The sequence below is a fragment of the Kogia breviceps genome, chromosome 5, assembly GCF_026419965.1.
Source record: "Kogia breviceps isolate mKogBre1 chromosome 5, mKogBre1 haplotype 1, whole genome shotgun sequence".
Classification (NCBI taxonomy): domain Eukaryota; kingdom Metazoa; phylum Chordata; class Mammalia; order Artiodactyla; family Physeteridae; genus Kogia; species Kogia breviceps.
In genome coordinates this window covers 28,399,855-28,415,373 of record NC_081314.1, presented here as the reverse complement: position 1 = coordinate 28,415,373, position 15,519 = coordinate 28,399,855, and the positions used below count along the sequence as shown (strand labels likewise).

At 37.2% G+C, this 15,519-nt stretch overlaps 1 protein-coding gene across 3 annotated transcripts in view; it reads left to right on the top strand.

The window, feature by feature from the left end:
- ATP2C1 (ATPase secretory pathway Ca2+ transporting 1) overlaps window positions 1-8,507 on the top strand; it is a 127,922-nt gene extending 119,415 nt beyond the window's left edge. For all 3 annotated transcript variants that reach the window (XM_067033794.1, XM_059065473.2, XM_059065472.2), the window contains 7 exons: window positions 762-928; window positions 2,218-2,286; window positions 2,917-3,033; window positions 3,842-3,989; window positions 4,524-4,619; window positions 6,100-6,241; window positions 7,504-8,507. In XM_067033794.1, the coding sequence (XP_066889895.1) occupies window positions 762-928; window positions 2,218-2,286; window positions 2,917-3,033; window positions 3,842-3,989; window positions 4,524-4,619; window positions 6,100-6,241; window positions 7,504-7,634 (870 nt within the window). In that variant the 3' untranslated portion in view covers window positions 7,635-8,507. The remainder of the gene's footprint in view (window positions 1-761; window positions 929-2,217; window positions 2,287-2,916; window positions 3,034-3,841; window positions 3,990-4,523; window positions 4,620-6,099; window positions 6,242-7,503) is intronic.
- The last annotated feature ends 7,012 nt before the right edge of the window (window positions 8,508-15,519 follow it).

Genomic DNA, 15,519 nt, shown 5'->3' with positions numbered 1-15,519 from the left:
GCAAAGGAAGATGTAGAAGAAAACTTTAAGGACATATCTGCAAATACAACCTTCTTTAAACATTTGAATAATGCAGAAATATGTTCTGACAGGAGGCTATAGCCAAATCATCCCAGTGTGAATAGGAATAATTACTTAGAAACTGAATAAACACAACAAGAAAAAAATGTTTTGAGAGTGTGAACAATGTTTAAAGGGCTATGATTGTTTATATTAGTCAAATATATACAAGGCAGTTGACATGGTACCATCAGTTCATGGACTTATGAATCACAGTAGTGCTGCATTGTACTGAGGCCACGGTTTCTCGGCCTTGGCACTGTGACACTGTGGGTTGGATAATTCTTTACTGTGAGGGGCTGTCCTGTGTGTTGTAAGTTTAGCAGCATCCCCGGCTCCTATCCTTTAGATGCCAGTAGCGTCCCTGAAGTCATGACAATCAGAAATGTCTCCAGACATTGCCAGATGTCCCCTGGGAGACAAAATTGCCCTGAGAACAACTGTGTAATTGACTTTTCATCAGGCTTTACACAAAGAATTTTCACACATGGAAATATTATTAATGGCAGCTTTTTCTAAGCTTTATCTTAAGACCTCCATATATTTATTGAAGTTTATTGAAAAAGTGATTGTCTGTTTTATTTCCAGTCTTTAATTATGTGGGAAAGAAAAAGAGAGAGGATTTGTTTATTCCCTTATCTGTGTGGAAGCAACATTTTAATCAAAACTCCTCCCTCCCACTTCTCCCCTCCCACCCCCAGTCTCTGCAGAAGAACGGGTCAGTTGTGGCCATGACAGGAGATGGAGTAAATGATGCAGTCGCTCTGAAGGCTGCAGACATTGGAGTTGCAATGGGTCAGACTGGTACAGATGTTTGCAAAGAGGCAGCAGACATGATCCTGGTGGATGATGATTTCCAAACCATCATGTAAGTTTTCCTTCAATGACTGCACATCAGAGAGTCTCCTCCCATCCTTTCTTGCACCCCATTCATAGAAAAGAGTTTAGCAGTTTTAGACATTGGATAAACTAAACTTTTTTACTAGATTAATTAATCTTATTTTGTGTACTAGTGTGTAGTTTGGGGGAAAATCATTTGGAATGGACATAATAAATGGCAGCGCTGTTCATTTAAGAAATATTACTGAGTACCAGCCACGTGTCACATTTCCTGGCCACTAGTGTTGTGATACAGCAGTGAACCTTCCTGTGGCCTTTATTCTAGTTAAATTCAGGCTCATAGGAATAAGCATGTGCCTGGCCTTACAGTAAGTATTATAAATAAAGATCCCATTCATATCTGTTTCCTTATGTCAGGAATTGTTCATGTTACTAATGATGCAATTTATCATTTGAATAGATTTGTTTCAACCACAGTTTCTAATTGCTTTAAGATTCTGCGGTACCTGTTGGTTGTTTCACAGTGTTCAGGTGGAGGTCACTTGATAATCACCTCTTGAATGATCTAAGTCTTAGTTCAGTGATGCCCTGTGTGCCTCATTAACCCATTGTGGCCTCAAGTGGAGCATGTGGGCCCTCCGGACCCTGAATTGCTAGGCTCTTAAAAAGATATAAGATATTTAATTTCCGTTCTTAGAATTGTATAAAAATATTGGAAGATAGGGCAATATGTTTATAAAACACATATTTTCCTAGGTTGAGCAAAATGAATGAGAGAATTTTCATGAATCTTTGTAGACCATATTCTTTTTATAATTCTGGTACAATATATATCTAACTGTATGTAGGAACAACAGATGGCTTAAATTCTGTAAGTTTTATATGTCTCATTCCCATTTAATTTCTGACCTACATTAAATTAACCCCTTACCATGCATGCATCTTGTATCTTGAAGAAAAATAAACTTGGAGGGGTAAAGAAAATCATTATTTTAGTACTATAAATGTGTATTATTGTCTTTTGCATAGAAACACAAGATGTGATTTTAATGTTGAAATGTCTTTTTAAGAATAAAAATTACTGTGTTATGAAATTAGTTTGGGTAGAGTGTAGCAGGCCAGACTTCCATTCCTTGCCACAATAGTGTTTCCTTTTTTTTCCTAGTTTTAATTATGTGAAGAAAATAATAGATTCTCTTATTGATGTATGTGTTTTATCAGTTGGAAATTTGTTTTCAAAATTAGTTCCACAGTATTGATATATCCTTATTTTTCTGTGATAATATTTTCTCACCTAATTTTATTTTTAACTTTCAGGTCTGCAATTGAGGAGGGTAAAGGGATTTATAATAACATTAAAAATTTTGTTAGATTCCAGCTGAGCACGTAAGTTTTTAAGAAGTTGTGACAAACTTATGGGTCTTACAGATAAATTATTTGCAAAGTAGAATTCAAGCAGAATGCCTACATGCTTCTGGGCTCTATTTCTGAGGGTTGTCCATATGTAAAAGTTTTCCAGTGTGAAAATTGAATTCTGTCCTAAATCTAAAAATGGCATGATAAAGAGGTTCCAAATGTGATAATTATTTGTATTATCATCAAAATATATAAACCTTTGTGGCTTATTTAATAGCTCCTGAAATAACTAAGAAAGGGGTGTCAAATTTTAATGTTTCTTCCTGGTTATCTTTTTCCAAAAGTAGAAGGGCTTTTCTGTAGTCAAAAAACAGTTAACAAAAATATCATTGAAAACTGTTAACTGTTATCTGAACTCAATTTAAAAAAATCTTCCTCAATTTGAAAGTCCTTTATTAAAATGCTGTGGATCATAAGGGTTAACTCTTAGCTTCAAAATGTTCACACTAATGAAGCAGTAGGTTACTTGGAAATATGGGCTTCCTTTAAAAGAACAGTAGTAACATGAGAGTTTTACATGCTAAGAAAGCGATTTCATAAAATTAGCAAGAATTATACTATGCTGACACATTTTTTTTAAATGACTCTTTCTTTCGATAGGAGTATAGCAGCATTAACTTTAATCTCACTGGCTACATTAATGAACTTTCCCAATCCTCTCAATGCCATGCAGATTTTGTGGATCAATATTATTATGGATGGACCTCCAGCTCAGAGGTGAGAGTTTTCTCATGTAAATTAGAAAGACAAGGATGGCATGCTATCCTGATAATTAAGCTCTAAGACTTCATCACAGATAGCGTTGGAAATCTCTGCAGCATCGTGTTTGTTATAAGTTGTGTGATGTGAGCATATCATTTATTCTCTTGGAGTGCTCATTCATGCATTATGATCTGAGCTTTTAGGCTGTTAGATGCCCAGCCTTAAGTTGAGAACAGAGGAGGAACAGTTGCAGTCCCTGTCCTCGAAGTAAGCTTTTTGTTTCTTAGAATAGGTTGTAATGGAGAAATCTCTGGCTTTTAGTGCTATTACCAAGGTTCTGTTGTCTGTCTTAGAGACTTTGGGAAAGTATTGAAGGACCTAAGCATCTAAGTATCTTCTTTTATAATAATGGGGCCCTAGATGTTGCTTTCCCAACACAAAGTGATACATGTCAGTGACCATTGCAACAAATTATCCTAGTTGAAACTTCCTTGCATGAAAGATAGTTCAAAGTCCAGTTGGTAGGTCATATATTTCAGGCCATATTTGGAATAAGTAAAGCTATATGTAAATGAAATTGGGCAATTTTTTGAATTTGATTATCAGTCCCCTCCCAAACTGTGCCAAATAAACAAAAAAGGAAAGGTGATAAAATCTTTGGTTATTTTCAAGTGATCATAGCCAAGGTTTTCTTCATGATTCATCATTTTGTTTCCAAAAGAAGACATTTAGTTTCCGGGATAATTGAGGTCAATGAAGTGGTGAAAGTAATAAATCCAAATCTTACTTAAAACTTTAATTCACTTTTCTGTTTGTTTTGAAGCCTTGGAGTAGAACCAGTGGATAAAGATGTCATTCGTAAACCTCCACGCAACTGGAAGGACAGCATTTTGACCAAAAACCTGATACTTAAAATACTTGTTTCCTCAATAATCATTGTTTGTGGGACTTTGTTTGTCTTCTGGCGGGAGGTATACTCACTGGATAATGTGCTTTATTAATATTCATTCTGTACAATAGGACTCGGTTATTTTTGTGTATTAAGCAGAAGGCTGGAAGTTAGGAGAGCTTTTTCAAAAATAGAATAAAAACATTTAAAAATAGTTTGATTTCAATATTTATGGGTTAATAGAATTGCTGACTTATATTTTAGAGTTATTTAAATCTGCAGAGAAGTATCAGATACAATAAAAATTAACATGAAAATTTGGGAAGAAGGTAGAAAATCTGAGTCTTTAATATAGCTACTTTCATGTCATCAAAAAAGAAAGTTCTTTTAATATCCAGTTTATGGTTTGGGAAAAGACTTTTTACTTTATGCAGACTACAGTTATTCATTAGGTGACTTATTTAAATGACGTATGGGAAATTTAGGTTGCTTATATGTTTTATATCTTAAACTAAAGCTATTTCATTCTGAGAGGAAGAAAATATTAACCCTTTAAAAGCATGTAGTATTTGTTCATTAAATTCAGCCAGCTAAAAATCTTTTTTCCTCTTGACAGCTGCGAGACAATGTGATAACACCTCGGGATACAACAATGACCTTCACATGCTTTGTGTTTTTTGACATGTTCAATGCACTAAGTTCCAGATCCCAGGTATGCTTAGGTGATCTTAGCTGACTAATTCAGTTGGGTAGGATACTCTCTAATTGTAAGTGGGCAGGGTTTTTAGCTTTGCTTGCTTTTGTAGCCATGGTTACAGCCCTGGATATAGCCTTCCTACAAACATGTGCCTCCAAAATGTGTCCTAAGAGGGATGGCGCATTTGGGGAGATAAGCCTTAACTTTGGCTAGGAGATCAAAGTAAATCACAGGTGTCATCACCTGAGTTTTCTTCTTTTCATTTTCTTATTATCTGTAGCTATATGATAGGTTCAAGTTAACATTATCTGAGGATAGGACAAAGCTCATGGCTTCTGCTAAGATGGTATTAGCCTCATTATAGAAGCAAGTATTGTTAGAAGTCCAGGAACAGCTTTGTGCATATTAACTTTTTCTCATTATTTCCATCAGTGTGTCAAAGCTTAAGACATTTAAAATTTTCTTTTCTTCCCATGCCTTATCTTAAGGTGGATTGCCTTCTCTCTTTTTTTTTGAAAATTAATTTGTTTATTTATCCTTGGCTGAGTTGGGTCCCCATTGTTGAAAGCCGCACGTGGGCTTTCTCTAGTTGCGGCAAGTGAGGGCTACTCTCTGTTGTGGTGCACGGGCTTCTCACCGCGGTGGCTTCTCCCATTGCGGAGCACAGGCTCTAGGCATGCGGGCTCAGTAGTTGTGGCTCGCAGGCTCTAGAGCACAGGCTCAGTAGTTGTGGCGCACGGGCCTAGTTGCTCTGCGGCATGTGGGAACCTCCTAGACCAGGGCTTGAACCCATGTCCCCTGCATTGACAGGCGGATTCTTAACCACTGTGCCACCAGGGAAGCCCTGGATTGCCTTCTCTTGATTTGAAGTGCTTTGTTAGAAAATAATGGGCTAGAACCTAATGGTACTTTTTCAGAGCGTGTTGTTCTTAGGAACTAGCTGCATTTGAGGCCTGACTGTTCATTTCAATTTAAGAGCACCATATAAATCCTTAACTATATCTATTACCATTCACCATGCTAGAACTTTCCAAGTACAGTGAATTTTCATTAATTTAGACTAGTTTTTGAAGAAGCTTTAGTATTTGGTTTCTGTTTTATGAAAGGCATTTTTACTTTTTCACTACACACGTAACTAAGTCCATTCTTTGAGAAAGGTTTTTAGATTATGTACCTTAATGAATGATAGAAATGATTTAGCAAAATTATCATATACAAATAAAGTTTCTTATGCTTTGGAGGACTAAAAGAAGTTTCTGTGGTCTTTATGTTTTTAATAGCATCACTCTTAAAGCCCTTGATGAAGAGAAGCTGCTTTAAAATTTACCCTATTCCATCTATATTATTCCAAAATAATAGTTAAAATTTAGAGATTTCATGGTACTACTATTGTAGAATTCAGTCCAGCTTACTAAAAATTGGAGGTGAGTGTAATAATAAAGAAGTTGTTTCTGTGACCAAGGAGTAATAACTGAACTCTGTGTTCTGCCAACAGACCAAATCTGTGTTTGAGATTGGACTCTGCAGTAATAAGATGTTTTGCTATGCAGTTCTTGGATCCATCATGGGACAGTTATTAGTTATTTACTTTCCTCCACTTCAGAAAGTTTTTCAGACCGAGAGCCTAAGTATACTGGGTAAAGGAAATGTTATCTTTATAATTTACATATTATAAATGAGCTGTATTTTCTAATGCATTTGTTCTAAGAAAAATTTTCTTTTAAAAAGTGAAATAAGTGGCTTGCTTTGAAAAATACGTGTGCTCTGTTTTCTCATTTGGAAATGTTTAGGGGAGTCACTCTCCCAACTCTAGGTTTTAAACTTTTTTTGTAATTTTTTTCTTGTTAATTTTTTATAGGTTGTCACTTGTCAAAATCATATTTGGTGATTCTGAAAGATAGCAAATCAAAACGTGTTACAGAGTAATTGTAGTTTATAACTTTTTAATCTTGTATGAGAGAAAACTAGACTTAAGCTCACTGAAAACCAAATGGCTCTTCTTTACCATTTTGATTGTTAAACTAACATTTTCCTATTCTTATTTGCTAATTTGCACATTCTTATTTTATGAAATAACAGCCCTAATAGCAGAGAGTTTTATTAAGCTGATGTGAAGACAGTCATTATTCTTTCATAGACTGTGCATTAAATGCATCACCATACAGTACATTTAAAAGTTAATCTTCCTATGTAAGTGTGAGAACAGACACATTTTATGATAATGCTAGTTCTAATTCTTGGGTTTTTAAAGGTAATTTGGATAATTATGAATCACTGTATTTTTTGCTGTAAGTTAAAGTTTACCTTAGAGTTGAACTAGTTTAATTTCAAGATTTTAATTTCATCTTCATATTCCTTCCTCTTTAAAAAAAAATGGAGTTTTAAGGAGACCAGTGCAGTTGTTTGAAGCAGTAAATAAGAACAAGATAGTGTGGATACCATTGTAAATATATGGTCTTTAAACAGTGACTTTCAAATGGAATAAGAAGCAGATTTCTAAGTAGTCTTCATATAGACATTTAAAAAATCAAATTAGTCACCACTGCTTGAAGAGCCTTTAAAAAAGGCTGTGTAGTCTATTAAATAGAAAACTCCTCTTGCTTGTGTTGCTGTTAAAGGTTGTGGTTCTCGGTTATGGTTCAGGGGAAGCAGTCAGAGGACTTGAGTTCTAGTTCTCTGGCTGCTGCCTGTCCTAGCTGTGTGACCATAGATAAGTCATTTAGTACCTTTGAGCCTTACTTTCCTTATTTTTAAACTGAGGCCGATTGTGGCTACTTTGTGGAATGGTTGAGAAGTAATGTATTTTAAAAGCTGTGGTAAAATGCTAGAAAAACATGTTATTAAGCTCTGCAACTGTAAGTTTAAAGAATTGTAAAACCCAACTTACTTTCTTTTGCAGATTTGCTGTTTCTTCTGGGTCTCACCTCGTCAGTGTGCATAGTGGCAGAAATTATCAAGAAGGTTGAAAGGAGCAGGGAGAAGATCCAGAAGCCTGTTAGCTCAACATCGTCGTCTTTTCTTGAAGTATGATGCATATTGCATTCTTTTATTTGCAAACTAGGAATTGCAGTCTGAGGATCATTTAGAAGGGCAAGTTCAAGAGGATAATGAAGATTTGAGAACTTCTGAACTTTTTTTTTTTTTTTTTTTTGTGGTACATGGGCCTCTCACTGCTGTGGCCTCTCCCGTTGTGGAGCACAGGCTCTGGACATGCAGGCTCAGCGGCCATGGCTCATGGGCCTAGCTGCTCCGCGGCATGTGGGATCCTCCTGGACCGGGGCACGAACCCGTGTCCCCTGCATCGGCAGGCAGACTCTCAACCACTGCGCCACCAGGGAAGCCCTGAACTTTTTATTGACTAAAAATGAGTGTTGAAGACTTGATTTGAGACTTTAGCCTGCTGACAGTCCCAAATGAAATTATGCAACTTTGATAACATATTCCTTGATTTAAATTGGCCTTTGCGATTGAGTGGAACTTCGTAAAGTGTATGGGCAGTTATTTAATTTAAAAAACAAGCAAAACCTGAACCACCTTCTGCACTTAAAGAGGTCTAACAGTTCAAATACAAAAATCTATCTTAGATAAATATGATTTTTTTTTTAATTTTTAAATATTGTACTATTTATGGTGGTGGGGCTTTCTTACTAATACACAAATAAATTTAATCATTTCAAAGGCATTCTGTTTGGTTTAGAAGTTGATTCCTAGGAGTGCCATATTTCAGCTACTGTATTTCCTTTTCCTGCAGTGTAATCAGCTCAGCTACCTTGTGTTACCATTTTTGTATCTCAAGTTTTTTGCAGAGGATGTGACCACTGTCAGATCACTGTTCTTTTCTTTCTTTTTGTGATTGAAAAGCTTATACTGCAATTTGAAGTAAATGTTTGCTTTTCTTAGTAAGTGTAAATGGTTGCCTTTTCTTTTTCTTCTTCTTTTGGTTTTTGTTATGAGTCTTTGGTCTAGCACAGTTAATACAGGGCTGTGGAGTGGCATTCTAGGTAGGGTAGCCATGTCTGTAATTAACACTTAGTCATGGAGTCAAAAAAATTTAAGACTGGTTGGGCTGATATTTATAGCAGATTATGTTAATGTGTTATGCCTTCTTTTAGAGTTAAATATCAATACATACTTTGTCAAGTATCACCTTGACAAGGTCATCAAAGTCATCTCCTAAATATAAATCTAAGTACCTCACCTGAATATCTGAATTTTATTACTTTTTAATGTCTTTTTATGTGTACTTAAAATCTTTCTTATGAAGTATAGAGTGGTAAACTTAAAGAATAAAAAAGCCCCAAACCTAAACAGATGGTTTATGAAGCAGAGTATAAGTGGAAGATTCTGTGCTGACCTTTACTCTTTGTGTATCTGCAGCTTTGGGGCCTAGGTTGCAGCACAGCCTGGAGCCTGCCCCTCTCCTGCTTCCACCGTTGTCCTCTGCCTTGTTCTGCGCTTCACTGGGTGTGCTAGAGAAATAGATAGATTTGCTCTTGGAATGCCATCAGTTTTTGTAATAGCTGGATGAGGTAGAGGTAATTTGTTTTGAGTGTGTGGCAAATTTGGGCCAGAAATTCAAAATTAGGAATACACTTTCCTGTTGAATATTTTTCTCTGAAACAGAAACGGGTCTCAAATTCTTACATGTTTAATTCTTCCTGAAGTTACTGAATTTTGCATTTTAGAATTAATTTTTTAAACTGTCAGGATAAATCACTCTCTAGTTTTTATCACCAATATTAAACTGCACTGTTAGCACTGCAGTACTGTTGTTAACGATAGGAAAGATACCTATTCTTTGAGTCTTGTTACTGAAACAGTTTAATATAAGGACCTGAGATATCTGCAGTTTATTCTGCTTTACTCTTTAAGGCTAGATAGTCAAATGTACTTGGAAACCATTGTCTAATCAACTTTATCTTTAATGATGGTGATGTATCATATCTAAGTTTTGTAATGAGTTTTCTTCTCCGTTACAAGGACTTGAAATATGAAGTGCACGTCAATCTTTTGCTTTGCATTTTAGGTTCAGAGTATGACTCATATGAAATAAATGTGCCTATCTTATTCAGATTTTAAACCTTCCCCCAGAATTATTTATTTTCATAAGTTAATGTTCTTCCAGTTGGGACTGTTAACATTAAATTCATATGGATGTTGAAGATATAGAAATTGGGCAGTACTCACAGTACATTGAATCTATGATTTAAAAAGAAGTGAAATGTATGGTTCAGGTATACTACATCTGTATAACAGATTTCCCATAGTAAAACAACAAATTAGGGTCTGTGTGTGTATTTTACATAGCATATTATCAGAATTAGCATGGATAATTCAAATGCACTAGTATCTAAATTTAAAATTTTTCCCCATTTCCTGGCCCTGGGACCTGCTAGAGTCCCTAACAATACTAACGTATATGATTTTTCCCTGTTAGACTACCTCATGAAGTTTTTTGACTTCAAAGTGATTAAATATCAGGGAAGAAAAGGAACTTTAATTCACCAACAAGGTAGATAATCCTCAAATGATTCAAACTGGCGGCAGAGGAACAAGGCTTAGCATGTTCTCTCAGATTTTTGCTGGGCAGTGCATGACCCAGAAATGGAACAGCCTGAAACCAGGCAACCTAAAAAACCTACCCCCTCGGGACACAGACTTCATTTAATAGCAGTAACCACACCCACAGGGATAAAACACATTTTTTACCTTTCATAACCATGCAAGGTACATCTTTTACATTGGTAATCTTTGTGAAGTCATTTCAAGTTTTGATCTCTTTCATATAGTACCTAAGTAAAGTGAGCCCTGGCCATATAACAGTTTCTCAGTGAAATGAATTGGTGGCAAACAATAAATATAAGATCTAAGAACCTTGATTAACTTTGCCTTGCTTTCTGCCTTTGTCACTTGGCAGTTCATGTGCATTTTACTTCTACGTATGACTCACTCAATTTAAATGGATGAATTGTCATTTCAGTAAACTTTTCTTTAGTACCTAGAATGTACTAGGAATAGAAAGGTGGTGGCATCCCTGCCCTTCAAGAGTTCACGGACTGGGTTAGCTGAGGATATAACTGTTAACAGGCTGTCTGCTGAAAGTTAGTAGTGGTCTTTGCACATTTATTTTAAAAATACACATACAGTAAAATGAATCCAGCACGTGTTTTACTGGAAGTTTCCCTTGAGATTGGCATTTGGAAATCTTTGAAATGCCTTTTTAGATTAAGCTGCAATCCAAACAGTAGCTGATTTGCATACTAAAATACAGTGTGGATAAATGTTAATCCTAACTGGCATGTGACTAGACAGACAGATTATCCTGATAATTAAGCTTCCTTGAGATCAGTTAGCACTTGGTATGACTATTAACTATTGTTGGGTTTGGGGGTTTGGTTTTCAGAGTTAGTTATTGTTAATAATGGATAATGGTTAACTAATCCTTGATATTAATGTAGGTATAATAGTCTGCAAATATTTTGGATAGGTTTAGATTTGGGAAGTTCTCAGTCTTAACTCTGGAAACCAAAGTGAAATATATGTGGTACAGTGGTAAGTGCTGCCCCAAGTGCTACAGTAGCCAAAGGAGAGAAATAACTTCATAGGAGAAGGTTGTCAAATTTCCTAGAACTAGTGGTATCCGAATCAAGCCTTAAGTTGAGAATCTCCAGCCGAGAACAGCAGGATATTGTAACCAAATGGCATAGCCTCTGCAGAGGTGTTGGTGGGGTCTGGAAGGAACAGGTGAAAACCACAGGAGTCTGGGGCTAGGGCAAGGAGAGTATATATAATGTGAGGGCTGGACAGATAGGCAGGAGCCTAGTGGTGAAGGTAAAGACATTTGGCTTATAGCCTGCTGTAGGATTTCAAGACTGTGATAAAAGTTTGGATTTTTGTCTTGTAACATGGTGATGGAAGCTCAGAGGGTAGACTATAAAGACAAAACAGAGAGACTGATTAGAGAATTGTAGAAGCTTAAGAAGTAGAGGAACTGAGTTGTGGCAGTTAGTATGGAGAGAAAAACATGGAATTTCTGCCTTCTAAGAGAGAGCATTGACATGACCCGATGGGAGGAGAGGAAGATACTGCAGCTTCTGTTTTTCTGGCTTGGCTACTAGAGCTGTTGGGAGAATTACCAGAGCCAAGCAGCTTTTAGTGGGACACAGGTCAATTTGATGTGTGAAGTTTGTGATGTCCTTTCCCAGTGGATATGTTGGATGAGGTTTCTAGCACAGAATGAATTAAAGCCATGGCTGACTCATTATGAGGTAGTAAGAAAATATTAATAGTTTCTTGTTACAAGCATCAATTTTTTTATTTTTGATAAAAGTAAACCAATAAATAAATGTAAACTCAGCTTTGACAGAGTAAGATTTTTTTAAAAGTAATTTCTTTAGTATAGTTATTAAGATTTTATGGTAGGCAAGTAGAAAACAATGTTGGTTTTTTTTTTCGTTTCCATTTTACTCATAATTCTTCCTTGGATCTTTCTAGCCTCATATTTCACACATGATGTTCTAACACAATCCACTTACTGGTGTTTTTGGACAGTATTCCTTCAACTTGAAATACTTTTTCCTCTGTTTCAATTTGAGAATCAGAGTTTTTACCTGTCCTTCAAAGTCCAGCTGAAGAGCCAACCAGGATGGCCTTTCCAGATAGCTCTAAAGGTGCGTGCGCGTGTGTGTGTGTGTGTGTGTGTGTGTGTGGCGGGGGGGTGCAGTTTCTTGTAAATACTGTTAAGAATAAATGCAGTCATAAGTTTGGGCATAAAATTGTGGGATTTTATTTTTTAGAAAGCATTAAAATTTTAAGTCCAAGCCATGTAAGTGATAAATCTGGACAATAAATTTGCTATAGTCTTCTCTTTTCATTCAAAATAAGTTGAGGTGGTGAAGTTTGGGTAGGAAAAATATTTTGAGGCTTTAGTTTTGATCGTTTGTAAGTTCTTCTCTGATCTAGACTTACCAGTGTTCCCATGTACATGTGAATGTGGGGCCTTTCTCTGTCTGCTCTGCTCCAGGTAGGCAGTGTTTCTTGTGCAGATCACGGGGCCCACCCGGCTCTGCCGTTCTGCTCCCTTTGTGTTCAAGTCTAGCCAGATTGACAGATACCCTGGCAAAGGCCCCATGTCTGCAGTGGCCCCATGGCTGTCAGCCTGGCTCAACTGCCTTCACGCATCAGTCCAGGTCACACCAGTGTTTCTTCAGCAGTAATTGTACTGCTCTACTTAGGTAAGGGTAGAAACCACCTCTCACAGTATTAAGAGCATACAGTGCCAGAAATTGGGCACATTGTTCTACATGACCATAGAGGTCCATTTTTGTTTTCTGAGTGTTTGCAGTTTGTGAACTCAAAACAAAATATGCTCTTTGATACAGGTTTTTTTAAAATACCAATTCATTCAACTATATTAAAAGCAATTTTCTATTAAGGCTTTCCCTGTGATAAGTATAGTTAGAAGTGACAATTTGGTATCATCTATGGTCATAAATAAAATACCATAATGCCTTGACCATTTGCTCTTTTTCATCAGGTCTGCATCTTAAAAGCCAATATGAAACAACTTGTGAGTCTCACAAAATACTGTCTTTGAGCATTATATAGCAGGCCCCAACCAAATGGCAGAAAAATGTATGCTTGATAGGAAAAACATGAAAAACTTTATATTTAAGCATTGTTAGATCTATTTTAGGGAGTTATAAATGAGTATGTCCTCATGGTCCTTTCTCATATTCATCCATATAGTTGCATAATAAGATTGCATTAGAATTTATAAGCATCTTTCGTCATGGAACAGGTCTAGATAGCCCATGAATTAGTTGGAGGTGTTACAAGTTAGGGAAACAGCTTATTTTAATATCTTCCTAACTTACCCACATGGGGCTGTTGATTTAGTTTTGGGGATGACAGACTACTGCCTACAAGTACGCACGTTCACTTCCATATTATTACCACTGTATTCATGCTGGGGTTTTACAGGAAAAAAATTGCCTACTCATAGATATTCACAAAGAGCAGAATAGGCCTATGCATTGCATTCAGTGGACCAGAAAGGAAGTGGCATTGATTTTTCTCTACCGTCCAGTCTCCCAGCAGGATATTCTCTCTGGGATGGATGCCACTGATACCAGATTGGCTGTCAGAGACTCAGTCTGTACTCAGAACATCATCACCAGGAAGGACATGCCAGCTGTTGTCTGTCCCAACTCGTCACTAAGGCTCCCTCTTCTTACAATGGGTGGGGTGTTCTGATCTGTTGTCCCATCTGAGTTGTGCTCCTCAACACACACACACCACACACACAACTCGCCTAAGTTTCTACTGCAGAGTCTGCTCTTTTCTGATCCACCTGCCCCTCCCCCCCCCTTGGGTGGACAGGAGAAGTGGGGGCTTCCCTCTCATCAGTTGCTTTTTCCTAACACACAGAAACAGGCATTGTCATTTGTGCAGGCTTACTATCAGTCCAGTCTTAGGGAAGAACAGAACCTTCTAAACCAAAACATATTTGCATAGTATTTATATTTCTAAGGTATAGTTATGACAGTATTTCTTAGTGAATTCCCCTTGGCTGTCCGACTTATCAAAGTAGCTTTACAGAATGAATTATATTATTATACATAATAGGGTCAGTTTCTTTGTTTAAAAAAAAACAAACACAATGGGTAAATCTGGGAGCTTGAAGGGCTACAGTGCTTTGTGATTGGGAACTTGGATTGGTGGATGTCACCATTCCCAGATTTCAATACCAAAGGCCCCCTGCCCACCATTTTTACCTTGTTTTCCTTAGTTTTGGGGGGAAAGACAAGGGAACCTCAGAAGATTGCTCTCTTGATGCCATCCTTCCTAGAGTTTTCAACTATACAAACATTTCTCTGATTATAACAGTACAACATACTCATTGGGGATATTTGTAAACAGAGGAGTAGAAGAGGAAAACATTTTAAAATCTCAACACCCAAAGACTAATCTAGAGTCCGGACATATATCCAGCTGCCTAGCAGCTATTTCTCCGTACTTAAGTGCCTAAAAGCTGTGTTTAACACATCCCCAACAGAACCCCCTGGTTCCCTCATTTCCCAGCTACACCCCATCCTACACAAGTGAATGACAACTGAATAGGAAATCTGAAAACAGAGGGTTCTTTCCAGTCTTTTAATGAAAGCATAAAATGCTGTTTTTAGCAATTTTAGCAATAATTTGTAGTGTTTGGGCTTCCCTGGTGGCGCAGTGGTTGAGAATCTGCCTGCCAATGAAGGGGACACGGGTTCGAGACCTGGTCTGGGAAGATCCCACATGCCACGGGGCAACTGGGACCATGAGCCGCAACTACTGAGCCTGCGCGTCTGGAGCCTGTGCTCCACAACGAGAGGCCGCGACAGTGAGAGGCCCGTGCACCGCGATGAAGAGTGGCCCCCTCTTGCCACAACTAGAGAAAGCTCTCGCACAGAAACGAAGACCCAACACAGCCAAAAATAAATAAAAATAAATTTATAAAAATAGTTTGTAGCGTTTCTCATTGGTATGTTTATAGACCCTATTTTTTTTAGAGTAACGTTAATATGTATTTACTCAAAGGCTTGCACCTCAGAGCAAGTTCACCTTAATAGGTAGATTAATCCACATCCTCCATTATGAAATAGAGTTCATTACTGTGTATCCATGACAGCAAGCATTGAGACACTGAAGAGTAGACTTGTATTTCCTGTCAACATCCTTTGATTTATTCCTCCGTTAGGAGGAAGACACATGAACCAGACACAGGAAGATATGGGGGGAGTGATGGCTGGATACACACATGGCAGTTTTTCAAGAAGAACCAGCACTTCAGTTAATCCTCCAAGAAGCACTAGTTATATGTATCAACACACCTGGAAAGTTTTCCTAATCTTGTATGCTAGCTCATGCGATGGTA